General features: G+C 33.3%; 1 protein-coding gene across 1 annotated transcript; it reads left to right on the top strand.

Annotated features, from left to right (window-relative positions):
• Positions 1–4197, top strand: LOC128158271 (uncharacterized shell protein 6-like). The gene is made up of 4 exons (XM_052821030.1): positions 1–171; positions 1034–1125; positions 3497–3596; positions 3928–4197. The coding sequence occupies exons 1-4, from the start codon at positions 24–26 to the stop codon at positions 4023–4025; spliced, it is 438 nt and encodes a 145-aa protein (XP_052676990.1). The 5' UTR covers positions 1–23; the 3' UTR covers positions 4026–4197.
• The last annotated feature ends 15741 nt before the right edge of the window (positions 4198–19938 follow it).

Below are 19938 nucleotides of genomic sequence, written 5' to 3'. Positions count from 1 at the left end.
TTTACTAGTTGATCAAGGAAAGTATGGACGGAACTTGTCGCACCCTCACCGTTTTCCTCATACTTGCTCTCTGCGCCAGCACGGTTTACCCCTGTCGGTGTAACTGCAATGATGTGTGTATCTGCGATTGTGAATTCCCGGCACCAACTAATGGCTGCAAAGCTGATTTTTGTAAGTATTTCGATGTGATAAAGTATCTGGGGGTATTCAATAGGTACACCGTTTAATGTCATATTTAATAAAATGAAAATGTATGCATTCATAAACCATTACTTTTTACAATACATGTATCTTAATAAACCATATGTTTCCTATGGATTTCAAGGTAAAAAATCAAGGTGCAATTTATTGGACAGCACTTGAGAATGTTTTCGTGGTGTATTTTCATTTGATAACTTCAAGATGATATCATAGTTAAGTTTATCGGACAGTTCATTCCTAAGGAACAACATGTGGTCATTACACATTGAATACTTTAAGCTAGAAACTATTTGTTATTTTCCATTTTGAAAACAAAAAGGATTACGTTAGGTTTAAAAAAGACATATTTCAACGACGTAATGCAATATTTTTTATATATAAGTTTATTTTTTACAAACTGTGCTGAAGTGATTCAACCCTACATATGAAATCCAATACATAAGTAAAAGACGCATGTGCCCGTCGGTTTAAAGATGTAATTCATATTTTCAGATGTGCTTTTATTTATTTTCAGATAATACTGGGGCTGGGTCTTATGAATCGTTTTAAATAACCAGATATAAACAATATTCTTAATTTTCGTACTTGTAAACTTAATTTGAATGATTCATTTCATTCCACATAGATAAAAAAAAAATATGCATCTATTTCTAACAATATATAACATATATAGCTTTTAAATTTATGAAGTTAACAATGTGTATTTGTAATGATATATAGTTATAAGTTTAAATTGTAAAGGAATGTTCAGAATAGTTATAATCGATTTTCCACTGCATTCGAAGAAAAAAAAAATAAAAATTGAGGTTTCCTTTCTGAAATCTTTCGATAGCACTGCGAGGCGCTGTTCTGACGGAAAAAGTTGTGACGGTGAAAGGCCTTCTGAAAAGAGAGTACATTATCGATGTTCTTCAATATTATAAGGTAAAAAATATGTGCAAGATTCGGATCTACCTAAAAATATGACATTTTTGATTCATCATAATGCGATATTTATGTATGGATTTGACATCTTGTAGACATTTACATACCCTTTTAAATAATCATCCAATAAATGTTGCATGAATTAATGATGGTGTTATTCAGAGGGTAAATAATGTTTTATTTAATATTAAATGGATTCTCCAGTATAAAAGTCCCATTAAAAAATTGGAAAAAATGTAACGTATAATTTTTCAATTGGAAGACTGTGTAACTCATGGTTTAAACATAATATTCATTTTAGTCAACAGCTATAGGAGAGACAATGTAAAATTTGGTTGAGTTGTTTTATGTAATGTAATGTAATATAATGTAACGAAGTTTGCGTTTAACAGATACCATCAACTAGGACAGAATGGTAGTTAAGTATTAATAAAACATTATGTAACCATTTTGTTAATCTATTTTGTAAATTACTGGATGTTTATTACGGAAGTGAATATAAAAATTTAATTGTTAATTTACATGAGGAAAAGAGAGGTTATTTTGAAAAATATTTAAAATCGTTGTTGATCAACTTCAATGTCTCCAAGTGAGACATCAACTTTGCATCTGAGTCAGTCTTTATGTGGCTCTAATATAAGCTAAACAACAAATTCGCATATTTTTCATTTCAAAGGTTAATTGAATCAGAATCAAAACGTTCTTATTATTTATTTATAAAGTTGCTTCAATCATGAAGAGTAGGGGAATACTTAGTATATGTCTTATTGCATGTTATTTGAGAATAATAAGGCGAATTGTTAACAATTTTACATTTTTAAGTTCTTCTTGAAAACAAGGTCAATTATTACCATTTTTATGTGAAACATTTCTATGGAAATAGGAACCTTAATTTTGAGACACCCATGGCTTTACCAACACGGAGCCTCATATAGTACCGATCAGACCCAACCTAACAGAAAGTACACCCCAACTCTAAACCCTGGGTTTACTTTCTGGGTTTATTCCGGGTTAACTAGAGTGGACCCAGAGTAAACCCAAAATGAACACAGAGAGAAAACCCAGACAGAAGTATACCCTTGAAAGCAGACGCTTACTGTTTATTCGGAATATACATTGAGCAGGAATTACAGGCAGTAGAATGGTCATATAAAAGACGAGTCTGCTTCACACTTTAGTGCGTACAGTTAACCTCAAAAGCAATTTCCAAGTTAACCCAAAGTAAACCACAAGTGGACCCGAATATTCAGAAGTAAACCCCAAAAGTAAACCTGGGGTTTATTTGGGGTTTACTATGGTGTTAGGTTTGGTCAGAATGGTACTGTAAGTGGGGCCAAATGTGCCAAAAGACCAATTTTTTTTTTTAATATTTTCTTCTTTTCTCCCACACATGTAGGGAATTCGAAAAATCTAAATGCTTGATTATGATGTCCGTGAAAAAGTGGGAAACGCATGGTCTTTGGGACAGTCGTTCAGACCCTAGGGCGGGGCTAAAATGGCCATATAGTAATTCATGAAGACCTGAACCTAAATTGTGAAAATCATGCTCCTGGGTCGAAGTGAAAATGTTCTGATTTTATAATATTTTCATATGTACTATCACAGTGGAAAGAGATGGTCATGCATTGTAACATGCATTTTGTTCATGATGTCATTGTTATGATGTTCATAATGTCCTGATGTTAAATTGTGAAATTCACTGTCCATGCCAATGGGCAGAAGTGAAGGCGGTTTTTTTTAGAAAGGGGGGGGGGAGTGTGATAAATATGCCATATAATGAACGTATTTTACTAAGGGTAATCCCTGTGTGCAGTCTATTAAAACTTGAAACTACATGTACGTGATCAATTTGCATTGTCGAATTAGTTTAATCTACTTTTGGAAATCTACTTTAATATCCTGTGCATAGTATACTTGTAGAAATAGGCTGTATGCATTTTGTGTGTATTTTAAATGAAACTGGGAATGTCTTAAAATGACGATTTAATGCCATGCCTGCAGGTCTTTTATTACCAAAAGTCTTTAATTTTAGTGTACGGAGGTAAGGTATAGATAAGCCCGACTGAAACAACGTTCAAGCGGGAAAAACTTACAAATAAAGATAATTTTTCATCGGTCCAAATGGCTCAAGTCTATAAAACGACCACCAACCCACCCCCCCCCCCCCCAAAAAAAAAATAAACAACAAACTAGCATTCACCTGGGAAATCTTCAGCAAAATGACCAATTTGATGACTAACCTTCCTTTGTGTGTTGAAAGCGCTATCTCGCTAATCTTTTTTTTTTTTTTAAATAAAAAAACCTGATTTTGATATTCGGAAATACATAGGTTTCTACGTCTTTTTAACATTAACTGTTTTATACCTGCTAGAAACCAAAGGGGGTAAGACACCAGGTGAGACTTATTACACCTCTACACACGGCGTCTTGTGGGGTGCCTCTTAAACTTGGCGAAATCTACGTCCTCTCTGGTAAGTTGTTCTCTTTACGTAAAGTAAACCACAAATTGTGAATGAAGTCAAACATCTATGAGCAATGTTAATCTAAATTAGATTGATTTAGAGAATGTAAGTAAATAATTCAATCTAGACCACTATTTTGAGCAGTTTATCAAACTTGGGACAGTTAATAATTGTATAGATCGGCAAAGGTCTGCTTAAGCTAGTTTATATGCACGACACAATATCTCGTTAGGTACTGGACACCATAAAATATCTATATTAATTATTCAATCACTTTTCAACTGCAATGAAAATGACTTTAAGTTTGGTGTTAAAACGGTAATTTATTTCTTTTTTACAGGAAAACTGACCGGCAAACTCTTCCAAACAGACCAGTGTCAATATAATCGGCTTTATAGTTCAGTTCCAATTTTCCAAAGGGAACACCTCTTTTGTTAGACTTGTTAGGAAACTATATAATGCTGTGAAATATATAATGTTGAATATCTATTTACTTTTTATCTTCTTCTATTAAACTGACTAATTGGGTCTTTAACGTACCTGCTTGTTTGTATTTGAAACATGTCATGCATTTTGTGTGAAGAAATAAGCATTTTGAAAATAAATCTATTATCTAAACGGTAGAAATGGTATTTAGCTGTTTTCGTCTCTTTCCCTCAGCTGTTCTGTTTCGGTAGTCCTGAGTTAAGTTTCTGTGATAGTGTCGCTCGCTGTAGTTTTGAAAATTAATAGAATAATTGCTGTGGAACTTTATGGTGATTAGTTATAAACCTACACATTGTGATATGGTCACACCAATATAATTTCTTGTTCATCGAAATCCAGTGAAAAAAGGAACGTAAATGCGAGCGAGTAAATAATACAATAATCATTTCTTGTAGCCAGAATTTTTGGCGGAACCTAAATAGATTTGTGTGGATAAGTATAATTTTTTCTATTTGTTTCTGACTTATAAATAAAAACTATTTAAAATGCAAATAATAGAGCGGAAATAAAACAGAAAACAGCGCCGAATGTCCTGGATGCAGGAAATTAAATGTAATATAATTTGTAAAGTGTTATTTAAACACGAACGCGCGGGGTCCGACAAACAAGAAATTTATTGGTGTGGCCTAAATGTAACTTGTTTAAGGTGGCTCTATACACCACTTTTTAATGACGCGGTACGCAAAAAAAAGCATGTAATTCCGGTACTGGCTGATTTCAACTGAGGCGAATTGTATGGGGACTGTATAAATCATATAAGTTAATTTTCCCCTTTATTTATTTGACTTAGTTTTGCATTAAAGCGAATATATTTACTTATATAGGCCTATTATGAATTATGTATGTATGTATCATTCCAACACAACGTTTAGGGAATTTTTGAATGTATACTGATACAATTATTATTTTAAGATAAAAAAAAAAGACATTGACCACACCGTTTGTTTCACCATTTCTGTGCCACAGGGCCTATTTGGGCCTATTTGAATATCTACGTTAAAAGCCACAGGGCCTATTTGGGCCTATGACAATTTAAAAAAATATACATTAAAATAAAAAAAAAATATAAAATATATTCAGGTTCTGATTTTCATTATTGATTTTAAATTTGTATCAATATACATTGTATGTTCTATGTGTTAAGTGAGTACTGCGGATAACGTCCCAACGTAAAAACTGACATCATAATAATGTCACTACGTCACACAGCGGCAACTCATTGTCTGCGTTTTACCATGGCTGGCGTATGGTTTTTGTGAATAGATCCCCAGGACTTTTCAGTCAGAATCGGAAAATAATGTCTGTCCTAATGCACAAACTGGACCAAATGAAATGCCCCTCCCCCACAAAAGCAAGACCAATCTTACTTTTTCCTACTCTGTCATAGAGTAAACCTGGGGCTCGTTTAACAGAACTGACTTTGACTAAAATCTATCTTAAGACCAAAATTTGTCAAAAGATCTCATCATAGCTCACAAAATTGTCATATCTTAAGGATAATCTTAAAAACTGTCAAAATACGGGTCTTAAGTCCAACTTTAACATGCATGGCGAGAGCTAATACTTTGGTCCACCAACGAAGGCCGAGTATAATTCGAATGTGCGCGACTTTTTATTTTCATGCTGCCGTTAGTGTAGGTTGAAAAAATCAAACAAAACACATCGGAAATATCCATGCGTTTTTATAAAAAAAAATTAAAACATAAATCGGGTAAAAAGCTACTACAGACAGCATCGGTCTCTCGTATTGTATAATATGCAAGAAATCGAGAGAATATGAATCGCTTGATGGAGACCGTGTGTCTTTTTTTTACTCAGAATTGAAATATTGACAGGACGCCAAAAGAAGCATGTACTTTATATATTTTTTTTCATTCAGAATTAATTAATGAACTGCAATATAAACTGCGATATGCCAAATAAGGAGGGATAGGGCACTAAAAAAATTACTTTGATGTGATCCCAGAACAAAATTTTAGTCAGATGAACAACATTTAAAAAAATCCATCTGGTGACATTTTACGGTAGTTTTCATATATGTGCAAGAACAAAACTGAATCTTTGGACAGAAAAACAAGAAATGCATGTTATAACTGTGTTCGAGATCAAGACTTCAGTGCACCCCCCCCCCCACCCCCGCGCGCTTCAAGTCATATTGATACCTTTTTCGTATCTTTTGTCTCCTTCTCCAGAGCATTTCCAACAGAGACATTCTTTCTTGAACTAAATTTCAACCGTGTCTCTAAAATTGGACACCGCACATCGAAGACATTTTCACATGGATGGTTGTTCGCACATCCGGTCATTACCTGTTTTATGTTTTAAGGTCACAAAATTATCTACTGTGTGAACAGGCGCAAATATAGCGGTAAACGAAGGGGTGTAATATACTTTATGAAAATACTTTTTATTATACCCCCCGCAAACAAAGTTTGGGGGGGGGGGGTATATAGGAAACACCTTGTCCGTCCGTCCTTCTGTCCGTCTGTCTGTCTGTCCGTCTGTCTGTGCAATCGTGTCCGGTCCATATCTTTCTTATGGAGAAACATTGGAAGTTCTTACTTCACACAAAGATTGCTTATGACCTAAGGGTGTGTCATGACCTTGACCCAAGGTTATTCGGGCAAGGTCAAGGTCACTGGCAGAAAAAGTGCAAAATTCGTGTCCGGTCCATATCTTTCTTATGGGGAAACATTGATAGTTTTTATTCACACAGATTGCTTATGATCTAAGGGTGTTTCATGACCTTGACCCAAGGTCATTCGGGCAAGGTCAAGGTCACTTGCAGAAAAAATGCAAAATTCGTGTCCGGTCCATATCATTCTTATGGGGAAACATTGGAAGTTCTTACTTCTCACAAAGATTGCTTATGATTAAAGGGTATGTCATGACCTTGACCCAAGGTCAATTGAGAAAGTTCAAGGTCATTGTTCAAAAAAGCTAAATTCTGTCTGTGTCATGTCTTGTTTTAATGGAAATATTAGAAGCTATAAATTAACAGTTTTATAAAATAAAGCAGTTGTTATTTATAGAAAATGGACAGTGAAATAGATTTATCCAATATTTTCTATAATAGCAAAAATACACGCGTTATGATATTTTTCTTAGCGGGGGGTATCAATTGTGAGCTTGCTCACAGTACCTCTAGTTCTTTCAGTTTATGTATAATTTTTCGTTTTTAAAATATATCAATGATTTAATCACAAAATTTTATCATTATAATATTTTACACAACTCAGTTGGTGAAGCGGATTTAATCACTAAAAAGAAACTACAAGACCACAAGTTGGTAAAAAAAAATCTCCTTAGCTCGAATCGAGATATAGAATCGTAAAAGTTTGGCATTTCGTATCTGTTATATTTCATCGTATATGATGAACTAAGTATAATCGTTAATTTTCTTAGGCCTATATTGTTTTTAATTCTTTAAATATTAGAGCTATAATATAAATCACGATCGTAGTTGTATCGATCATTAAGATAAGATATTAGAGAACATTATGAATAAAATATACATCTTTTTCCGAGAGTTCAAACGTTTACAACTGACGATCGTGATTGTCAATATTACACGTGTGATGTGGTAAAAGTTTTTACTTTGTATGGAATAAAATGTAAAAATTAAGATAGTGTTCACCTGTCCGAGAAAAGGGAGGTTTTAAAACATACAGATAATGTAAAGCAACAAGTCCGATTTTTTTAGCTATGAGATTATCAAATATTTTTACATACAGACCAAATATATTAGAAAGTTGCCAATTTACACAAGCAAAATCCGTCTCCTTTCAAAAATTGAAATATTCAAAGTACATAAAAAATTTCTGTATGGGAACACAAAAAACAAAACAAACAAACCAATCAACTCCATCTGGGGAATGTTTAGAAACGGGAACCGTTTGGTTTCGTTCCCGGATGATTGGGTTAATTCAACCCGCATGTGATGTATCGATTGTATACGAAACACTTTTTCAAATATTAGTGAATAAAATGTACCGACGTTTATTTTTGATTTGAATTTTTTTCAAAGTCGTAATACAATCATACCCGCCTTGACCTCAGCAGCGAATTTTAATATGAGAAGAAAGAAATCAATACAATTTATGTCGTTTGTTTTGTAAATAAATTGTGTACATCACTGTTTCATATAAATATGGCTTAATTGACCTTAAAAACTACTGCAATGTCTATTATAATATACGTACTTAGCATAACCATCGTATAAAAGCGAACACAACATTTTAAATGAAATCGGGCATAGCAACTTTAACAAGTATTACTTTTAAATGAATGATCGGCAGTAATGATATATAGATAGCTAAAAGCAATCAACATGATCAGTTTAATGTAAAATAATAAAAAAAAGTATTTTTACAAAATATAGAATATTTTGAATCTATACACCATACTTTCATTATTATAAACCGTCAACAAATTTAATTTTGAAATAAATTTGGGGAAAGCCGTCCGTAAACTCCTTGTCTAGTTTTATATTTTTAACGTAATTATTAAATGTTAATGTATCTTCTTCTTCTTCAGAATACTGAGTAGGGCTCTTCAAAGAGCATTAACACGTATACAAAGAAAAAATGTATCAAAATAATTTAATGCGACTGAAAACATAACTTGCTATTGCGGTCGCATTATAACGTAACCTTGTTTATAAATCAAGCCGTCTATCTAGCTAATATTATGCAACAGCAATAGATCGAGGTCACTTCTTATGATTGAGGTCAGTTCATCGAGGTCAACTGCATTAATGAATGAATCTTTCGATAGAAATTCTTACGCGTGAGACAAAATGTGCATTCTTAAATTAACAGGTCGAACTGTATTATATGTATGTTTGCATCTCTTAAGGTAAATGAATTGAAATGAAACTGAGTATAATGTTATATAAATACTAAACCAAAGCTTCAAGTTTTTATAAGAACTACGTATGCAAGCGGTGTGTGTGCACGTGGAAGCATTTGCCGGATGCCTCATATGGACACAACAGTGATCGGCTTCACAATAAGTCCATATATTATTCCATTTACGAAATCCTTAATACAGTCATTTGGGGGTATTTTGAATTAAACTTTTTGTTCAACTTGATTGTAAAATATGTGTAAAAACGCATGTTTAATACACTTCGTTGTTTTGGTCAAACAGAAAGATCATACTCGTTCATGTGCCTGGACACCTCATTCCATCTCTTGGAAAATTCAAATTAATAAGATTACATAGCAAAATTCCCGAAACAGGCCTTAAACCCCCTCTCCAACCTTGGAAAACAAAATTATCCCTCGGACACCCCCTGGAAATGTTTCCATGAGGTTACAGGCATACACTGTATCAATTTTCTCGCTTTAATAAAGCAATAGCATACAATGTAACTAGTGGGAATTGTTTTTTTTTACAAAAAAACACATGTCTCCCCTTCTCCCGAAGGATTGTAATATGGGGCAAATTTAACAAATATTATTCAATAGTACACCTAAGTGTATTATTATTGTTCTTTGTTTAAAGTTTGAAGTCCTTCTGTCAAAGTATATTCAGGAGTTGAACAATGAAGTTTTTTCTAATATGACCTTGAAATAAAATTTTTAGGTCAAGGTCAAAAATGTTGGTAAGGTTCAACTAGGTTTTATACCATCTATTCATGATACTAGTTAAAAGTCAGAATGTTAAAGGAGTCTTGTGTTGTGGTCCGGACAATATTTTTTATTAAAAGCTTGACCTTGAAATACAAAATAGGTCAAGGTCAAAACTTTTGGTGGCGTGCACTCCTTCTCAATACCATATATCTATGTTTTAAGTTTGAAGTCTTAATGTCAAAGGGTATTAAAGTTATGACCCAGACAAAATTTTATTACTTTTTTCTTAATTTGACCTTGAGTTAAACAAGGTCAAGGTCAAATATTATTCAATAGTACACCTAAGTGTATTATTATTGTTCTTTGTTTAAAGTTTGAAGTCCTTCTGTCAAAGTATATTCAGGAGTTGAACAATGAAGTTTTTTTCTAATATGACCTTGAAATAAAAATTCTAGGTCAAAGTCAAAAATGTTGGTAAGGTTCAACTAGGTTATATACCGTCTATCTATGATACAAATTAAAAGTCTGTATGTTAAAGGAGTATTGTGTTATGGTCCGGACAGTATTTTTTATCAAAAGCTTGACCTTGAAAAACAAAATAGGTCAAGGTTGGAACTTTTGGTGGCGTGCACTCCTTCTCAATGCCATCTACCTATGTTCCAAGTTTAAAGTCTTAATGTCAAAGGGTATTAAAGTTACGGCTTGGACAAATTTGGATGAAGAAGAATAAGATTAAGAAGAATGAGAAAGTCGACAAAAACAATATGTCTCCCCTTTGAAAGGGGAGACATAATGAGAAATGAATATTGAACAGCGTTTTCATCACACAAATTCCCTTAACTGAGGTTAGCGAGAAGATTTTAGTCACAAAAAATTTTTTTCAATGTATGACATTTCTTCTTTAAACTCTCTCTATATAAATAACATTGCAGGTGGTGACTGTTGGAGAGTTTCATTTGTTCATGTTTTGTACATTGCATGCGATACATCAAACTTTCTAAAACACAGAACCCGCATAAACTTGTATGGGCGTTTATGTTTGCACAATTTCATAGAAATGATTATTAAAACGAACAAGGAATTGCTTACCAATCTAGCACAGTCTGTCTGTCTGCCTTTCTAACACACATTAAAAATCAATTTCTTTTTTTGCGAATTTCTTAAACTGCATCATGATAAACCTTTACAACTGCAGCCAGCAATACCCGCCTCTTGACCACTAACATATTTGCGTTTTACTAATTAATTCGTTTTTGAAAATTATCCGCTATAAATGACAATGATTGTTACAACTAGAGGTACTGTGAGCAAGCTCACAATTGATACCCCCCGCTAAGATAAAAATCATAATGCGTGTATTTTTCCAATTATAGAAAATATTGGATGAATCTATTTCACAGTCCATTTTCTATAAATAACAACTGCTCTATTTTTTTTAAAACTGTTGGTCATAAGCAGTATTTGTGTGAAGTAAGAACATTCAATGCTTTTCCATAAGAAAGATAATGACCGGACACGAATTTTGCACTTTTTTTGCCATTGACCTTGCCCAAATTACCTTAGGTCAAGATCCTGACACACCCTTTGGTCCTAAGCAATATCTGTGTGAAGTTAGAACATTCAATGCTTCTCCATAAGAAAGATAATGACCAGACACGAATTTTGCACTATTTTTCCCAACGACCTTGACCCTGCCCAAATGACCTTGGATCAAGGTCATGACACACCTTTTGGTCATAAGTAATCTTTGTGTGAAGTAAGAACTTCCAATGAATCTCCATAAGAAAGATATGGACCGGACACAAATTTTGCACTTTTTCTGCCAGTGACCTTGACCTTGCCCAAATGACGTTGGGTCAAGGTCATGACACACCCTTAGGTCATAAGAAATCTTTGTGTGAGGTAAGAACCTCCAATAATTCTCCATAAGAAAGATATGGACCGGACACGAATTTTGTATTTTCTGACAGTGACCTTGACCTTGCCCAAATGACCTTAAGTCAAGGTCCTGACACATCCTTAGGTCATAAGCAATCTTTGTATGAAGTAAGAACTTCCAATGTTTCTCCATAAGAAAGATATGGACCGGACACGATTGCACATACAGACGGACAGACGGACGGACAGACGGACAAGGTGATTCCTATATACCCCCCAAACTTCGTTTGCGGGGGGTATAAAAATATCATATTAATGATGCATACAGGCTCTAAAACAATGTACGTTGGTTAAATAAAATCGCCTTAAAACATTTGGTGTTGTGCTTAATTACACATATAGTTTACTGTTGATGTAATATGGTTTGAACATGGTCAGTAAATCCCATTCGGTGCGAGAGTGAATGAATATGTTTTAAAAATAAATGTCCACATCATTCGGGGGAAAAAACTTAGTACTGCTATTTAGACAATATACTTTTGTGATAACTATTTGATAATCCCGCCCCATCAACTAAAGATTTTTGGTTCTATTTTTCACAATTTGAGGGAAACTCTGGTGTGAAAAACATATTTAAGTTTGCATTGCATGTCATAAGGTTAGCAAAAAAAACAACAACAAAAAAACACACACAAAAATCCGACAATTAATGATTTTTTTTAACTCGACCTACTCTCTCTCTCTCTCTCTCTCTCTCTCTCTCTCTCTCTCTCTCTCTCTCTCTCTCAGGATAAGATAGATTTTTTATCGTGAAATTTATATCTCATATATATGCAAACAAAGAAATATTACTATATGCGTTAGACCTTTTAGAACTAATTACAATTTCAATGATAAAAATGCACATGCATGCGTGGATTATTATAAAGGATTGACAGGATAAGAAAGTGATTATTTTAAAAACTGCACGTATTTGTAGCTTGGGAACATGCATCATTAATGAAGTAATTCATATTTTCTGAAAGACGTGGTTTTCTTTACATTTCTTTTTCGTTTGGCGACGCTAAAAAAGGAAGAAGAAAGAGAATGGCGTAACGCTTATTTAAAATGACAGAAAAAAGGATAAAAAGCCATTGTTTTCGATAATAACACTAGAAATTATCAATTAATTAAACACAAAACTGCATCCCGCAACGCTAACAAAATGGTACGGCGCGTTGTGTTAGATTGTTACGTCAAAACATGAATTTGATAACGTCATGCTTGGCCCTGAAGCGTAATAACGTCTTTTTTGACGTGGCAGCGAAAGGGTTAAGGGGTCATCTCAAAGTTTGATAATTTTTGGGATTTTGCTTGTAATGTAAAAATTTTGCACATTTTTTACATTGTTTTAAAACTTCTGCCCTGGTGATTTATGTTTCTGTTCTACATATGTAAGTTATTGCTCAAAGGCATCAAATGGTCAAATAAAAAAAAAATTACCTACTAGTTTGTTCCAGGGGTCTTATCAAAGTTGTTTTTATATGCCCAATTTCCCAAATATGTCAGAAAATGGCTAATTTTTTATTTGACAAAGGCGTAAATGGTGATCTTTATAGTATTTTTAAAACATTTATAATTTATAATATATAATAAATAAAATATTTAAGTAATATTATTATAAATATATAACATCACATATTAAGGGTCATTAATATAAAATACATGGTTACTGTATTGAAATATATGACTTAAGCTTTATTTAGGCGGGTTAAGAAAACGTGACAGAAGGCTAGGCTTGCTGAACCCTTTTAAGGTTTTCGACCCGAGCCCAAATATAGCTTATACTTCGAGACATTTATGTTTATTCCACAATATCATATCAATTTTACGCATCAAACGAGCTATTTTAAACAAATTTCGCTTAAAATCTGCCGTTGAAACTATCACGACATGACGTCAACCAAGCAAAAAGATGACGTCATAATAAAAATAAAACGCTGAGCGAAAGCGTGCTTATTCGATCTGTACTCGGCCTCTTTAACTCTTTCGCTGCCAACGTAAATGATTGAATTGCCAAATATGTAACACTACTGAATTCAAAATCCACTGATATTCCCAAAAATTGACTGACATTGTCTGACATCTACTGTATAACCACTGTACCCTACTGTAAATCCACTGTACACCCACTGTACAGAGCTACTGTACCACACTGTATCCCACTGTACCCCACTGTACAGAGCCACTGTACTCCACTGGACAGCACAGTACCTACCCACTGACCAGCACTGTTACTCACTGTACACCACTGTACGGGGCACTGACCAGCACTGTACCCCACTGTACAGGGTACTGACAAATACTGTACACCACTGTAACCCACTGTACCTAGTATGTTTTTATAAGTTATTATGTTTAAACAATGAATTGAATATTTACTTTATTTGAGACCAAAATCTCTATTTGTTTTTATTCTTTCCTATTGCTTACAAGAGAGAAAATGTGCTTCTATTTCTTTAAGTTCATATATAATTACATGCGCGGTCAGAATTCTTTCCAGGGAAAGGGCAGGGATACTTGTTTTCTGGGGGAGCTTAGACATATTTTAGATAGTTGTACTATGTAAGTCTTAAAAAAATAGAATTATCCTCTGACCCCCCCCCCCCCCCAATCCTCCGATCGACGCATGTATTTATCTAAAAACTCGGAATCCAATTATCATACAAAATATAGCAACTTATTCAATAAAGGGGAAAATATTTTTATATATTTCAAAATCAATGTTTTAGTAACTAAATATGTAGTTGATTTTTTTTTTACAATGAATTTCATTTAACGAGGCCGGGTCTAATTAGTTCTGCCCTAGATTTTTTAATGAAATTTTTTACCTGAATTTCTACTGATATAATAATTATTTTAAGATTAAAAAATAAGACATTTACCACACCGTTTGTTTAGGGGGTCATCTCAAAGTTTGTTAATCTTTAACATAGGACCCTATGGGATTTCGCTTGAAATGTATCAATTTTGCACATTTTTTTAAACTTCTGCCCTAGGGATTTCTTTTTCTGTTCTACATATTAAAGTTACTGCTAAAAGACATCAAATGGTCAAATAAAAAAAACCTTTTACCTCCTGGTTTGTTCCAGGGGTCTTATCAAGGTTGATTTTTGTATGCCAAATTTCCCAGATTTGTCAGATAATGGCTATTTTTTATTTGACAAACGCGGAAAAGGTGATCTTTATAGAATTATTAAAGCATTCAGACATATTTAAGTAATAAAAAAATATATAACATCACATATTAAGGGTCATTAATATAAATTACATGGTTACTGTCTTGAAATATATGAATTAAGCTATATTTAGGCGGGTTAAGAAAACTTGACAGAGGGTTAGGCCTGCTGAACCCTCTTCACGTTTTCGACCCGAGCCCAAATATAGCTTATACTTCGATACAGTTATGTTTATTCCACAATATAACATTAATTTTACGCATTAAACGAGCCATTTTCAACAAATTTCGCTGAATATCTGCAGTTGAAACTATCGCGCAATGGCGTCAACCAAGCAAAAAGATGACGTCACAATACAAATGAAACGCTGCGCGAAAGCGTGCGTACTCGTTCTGTACTCGGCCTCGTTAATCAATATTGTCAAATAAATATTAATGTATATGTTACATTTAAGTTTTAAAATTAAGAGAATTTAAAACTATGTATGAATTACAATTTATAGATAGTTTTAAATTATCTGAATTTTAAAACTTTAAAGTAACATATATGTGGAGGAGGGACAAGTTTTTTAACGATAAAAAAATTCCATCATATTGCTCAACATACTGAATTTTTTTTTCAAAAGAGAGAAGATAACTGGTCTGGACTTTAAAATGTCTTTGAAGTTTTACTTCACAGGAAGATCAGCGAGTCAGTATCTGTGTATAGTATACATACTTTTAGTAGATCAAAAGGTGTGAATGTCCCAATATTCAACCTTGTAAATTGTCAGTCTGACACCTTGTTCAAGATATTATGTAATTTCCTTATAAGGGTATTTGTGGTCTTTAGAATATTAAATCCATTTGAAATATATTTTTTTAAAAACATAACATGTATGAATAAACGAAATACTCTATGTATTAATCATTTTATATGCGTTTTTTTTATTATTTAAATCAAGTCGGATATTAAACATGTAAAACATTTATTAATCCTCATCCCCCCCCCCACCACCAGTCGCTGATATCAAAAAAAGTATTGTGTTAAATTAAAAATGAAATATGATGATAACGAACAGTGTTCAAATAATATTTCACCCTATTACGGTACTTTTAATTATATACTTTTGAATTTGAACACTGTTCATTATCAACACATGTAATACATCTACATGTATCTTCTCTTGCACAGCCAAGAATGTTGCCATGATATACATGTAGTAAAAGTTTTAATAAGAAAAAATATACCCCCTCCTTCCCTCCCTCCTCTCCCTCTCTCTCATGTTGTAACTATTCTCCTCCAAAGTCAGGAAGGCATACATAAGCCCTCCGCGCAATATTTTTGCTGCATCACAATTTAATTTTAGCATCTCTTCAATTATAAGCGACACCTTAATTAATAGGCAAACATGTTTATTTTCTCTTTCCGTAATAAGTGAATTGTGTAAGGGTCGGATAAATGAGAAAAATAGTTTTATTATTCAGTAATTGAAAATACGCAATTTATTTTTGAATCATGTTGAATGTATATGAGCTAATAAATTTCACAACGATGAATGAGCATGCAGCCCAAAACATGCATACAAAATTTTCTTTTTTAAAACAAACTTATGGGCCATTAAAGCTGTATTTACTGATTATACACTCAATTGGAACTTGTTGCACGAAAACGTCACTCCATGGAAAACGAACGTCATTATTAGTTGTCATCGTATAATGGCTGCCTTTAAATCCAAGTGAATATTTTTACTGATCGTATGGTTTTCTTATACAATTATATTTGTTGAAATTAACGTCTTAAACAATGTCAAGAGCTAAACACAATGAACTGAGTTAAATCTTTAAAGCAGAATTAGTTTACTGATTTTTTTTTAATTGTGCTTTACACGCGTGCTCGGACGACATTTCCGTATAAAATCGCTTCGTATGGTCATTGAAACAAAAAGATATTCAAACTAAGACGAATTCTGACTAATTATTTATATCTTGTGTAATATTTGCTTCCTGTGTATAGTGATTAGCAGCGTTCACGATCGCAGGTAGACTTCAAGCCCCGGAGGCTTTCACACCTCTAGGAATTAAGCCCCGCCCTCACCTGAGATTTACCACCCGGTAAAAAAGTTCGGCTTTTAAAACGATCTTTCGTTTTTCTTCTGTTTTTTTCTTCATTTACTGAAACCAGTATATTGTATCATAGCAAACAATTCAAAATTTCTATAAGATCTCTCTCTCTCTCTCTCTCTCTCTCTCTCTCTCTCTCTCTCTCTCTCTCTCTCTCCATGCTAACGTACGAATATTTTAGTATTTAAATAAAGTACTACCGGTAACATGTAGTAATGTTGACAGCGGCTAAATCTACATATTGGCATTAAAAAATTAAAGTATGTATTTATCTTTAGTTTCGGGATAATGTCCATGGATTCAAATGATTTGAAGTTCGTTATTCAATGATTGTCTTAAAAATTCTTAATGATTGAAAGTCAACGCTAAAAAGTAATATTTTATATCGACAGTGTACTGTCTCCTTCTTTGTGTATGTCTACAGAAAAAAATCTGTTGTCTGTCTGGGAACAACGAAAAACCCGGAACTAACAGAAAGGCTCAGACTATACACACGGCCGGGTGACTGTGTCAAGGTGTGAAAACTGACCACCTGTGTATATGTGTTTGGGCCTAGGAATAAATAGAATTAAACGTCGGGGAAATACACTGTTAAAACAAAAAATCTGAATTTTTGCTTTTGATTAAATAAAATGATTGGGATCATAATCATTTAAAATCTGTCTTAAAAGATTATTATAATTTACTTACATGTAGGACTAGTTTCATGTAATGTTTGCACAAAAGTGGGATTTATTATATCTATTTAATAGTGATTACACATCGAGGTCAGAATTTAAAAAAATGCATTAATTTTTATAACTGATTGCTTAACATGAATCGTTTCGACATAACACAGTACTGCAAGGGGTATCAAGTGGATTCGGGAAGAAAAAGGGGGGGGGGTGGTGATATTATCCATATAATTACATTTCATTTTTCGACTTAAAGTTTGCAGATATTTTTCTAAAACCACGGAGTTGGTTGGCAAAAATAAACGTAAGACATAAAGAAAAATAATCGATATGTAAAAGAAGCAGATTAATAGACAATCATTTTCTTATTATTCTAATCGATTTCTGATAAATGAATCTCTCTCTCTCTCTCTCTCATGAATTTTCTAGTGTTTAAACTTGAGGCCCCGAGTCAGAAAGGTATAAGCACGTTAAAATCCCCTTACGGCATTACAACCGCCACTTCCAACATAGATTTTATTGTGAACTTTGACACCAATACAATATTGTCAGAAAGTGATATACCTGTAATCTCTCTCTCTCTCTCTCTCTCTCTCTCTCTCTCTCATTATACAAAAAAGGTGTGTAGCATAGGGCATTTTATAGATCTTATTTCTTAAACTCATATATTAAGAAAACTGTACAGCTACGCATATTACAACATGTTACAACCTTCCTTGATTTAAATCCTTCCTTTGATTTCTTGCTGAAATTAATGATACAGTTAATTACCGCTTAATATGTCACTGATTATGTTTAAAATTTATAATGTATTCTGCAGTAGGTGTTATTTTGTAAAATAAAACCCGACATTTGCAATGTATATTTAAATATTTTATCTTCAAAATGTACCTGTGTTGTCAAGCGGGCAGTCATGATATTTGGACATGTGTACAAAAAAAAAACAAGCATGGATATATTTTATGGATTCTGCTTTTAATTGACTGTTTTAGTGGCTAAAACAGAGCTTATGAGACACAGAGAATTAACAACCCGATCATTTAAACGAGGGCTTGTCATATATCATCAATAAGAAATGATTATGTAACCTTGCTGGTGGGGGGGGGGGGTATTTTCGAATGACTGGCAGAATGAACATAATGACATGTACTTTTTTAATAATCAGATTCAGCATGTAAAATTCAATACTTTCACCTTATAGCTAGGGAAATTATCATAATTTTATGATCGTAACATTCAATAACAATAGACATTTATCAATAAAGAAAACGTATTAAATAAATTTAACGACCTGTTGCATTCTTCTGTCAAGTTGTCTGTATACATAATGATAATGCTATATACAGTATAATAAAAATAGATATCGAAGAAACAAAATATACTGAAGATTTAAAAATCTGATTTTTTTCTCAAATTAATAGTACAGTGCCGTACAGTGGGGTACAGTGATGGTCAGTGCCCGGTACAGTGGTGTACAGTGGGGTACAGTGCTGGTCAGTGCCCTGTACAGTGGCGTACAGTTGGGTACAGTGGAAATCAGTAGGAATGTACAGTGGGATACAGTGCTGTTCAGTAGAAATGTACAGTGGGGTACAGTGGGGTTCAGTGGAAGTCAGTGAAATGTACAGTGAGGTACAGTCAATGTACAGTGGATGTCAGGCAATGTCAGTCAATATTTGGGAATATCAGTGGATTTTGAATTCAGTAGTGTAACGTCACTGGTATATGACGTTTTTAAAAGAGTTATGACGTTATGACGGTTTAATTTCGCGTTCGTTGCGTAAAGCGCACCTGCTTTGAGATGGATATTCTACGGAAAAGTCAGCTGAAATTATATGTCTTGTATTCTCCCATTTTATATAATTTAGCTTTCATTTGATACACGAAATATCATTAAAACTTTGATTTGTAAGTTGATAGTGAACTTTCACAGTGTGGTAAAGATGTGGATTTACAAGTTTTCTATTCCCCAAATTAAATACACCCCTTTTTGGGCATTTACAAATAAATGTACAATATGGAAGGGATTGCAATTTTTGTTGCAATTATATTGCAAATTTTCCGATTTATTTTCTAAACCGTTTAATGCACCTCTAAAAGAAAAAAATATGGGTAAAGCTGATATTTTATAACATATTAACATCATGCGAATCATCTTAGTCAATGATTTTATAATTTACCATATATACTCTTGCTTTGTGTCTAGCATGTAGCGTTATAACACAATATTAAAAATGAAAATTCGCTATCAAAGGGTGGACAAGCACCGCCCTTCTTAATCAAATTTAATTTGCAGCTGTTAAAAAGTAGACCAAATAAACTTTAAACGTGAAAATTGCAAATTCCCAGGAATTGTGTTCACAAAAGAATGTTCTATTTTGCATTCAAAAAATTTATTTTCAATTAATCGCTACACA

Source organism: Crassostrea angulata, chromosome 8 (assembly GCF_025612915.1).
Source record: "Crassostrea angulata isolate pt1a10 chromosome 8, ASM2561291v2, whole genome shotgun sequence".
NCBI classification, from domain to species: domain Eukaryota; kingdom Metazoa; phylum Mollusca; class Bivalvia; order Ostreida; family Ostreidae; genus Magallana; species Magallana angulata.
This window is presented reverse-complemented; position numbering and strand designations above follow the sequence as displayed.

Excerpts from the sequence above, each read along its gene's own strand:
- LOC128158271 (XM_052821030.1), top strand. The coding sequence starts at position 24 with ATGGACGGAACTTGTCGCACCCTCACCGTTTTCCTCATACTTGCTCTC. Across the intron at positions 172-1,033 it reads TGGCTGCAAAGCTGATTTTT|CACTGCGAGGCGCTGTTCTG; the intron begins GTAAGTATTTCG and ends ATCTTTCGATAG. Across the intron at positions 3,597-3,927 it reads CGAAATCTACGTCCTCTCTG|GAAAACTGACCGGCAAACTC; the intron begins GTAAGTTGTTCT and ends TCTTTTTTACAG.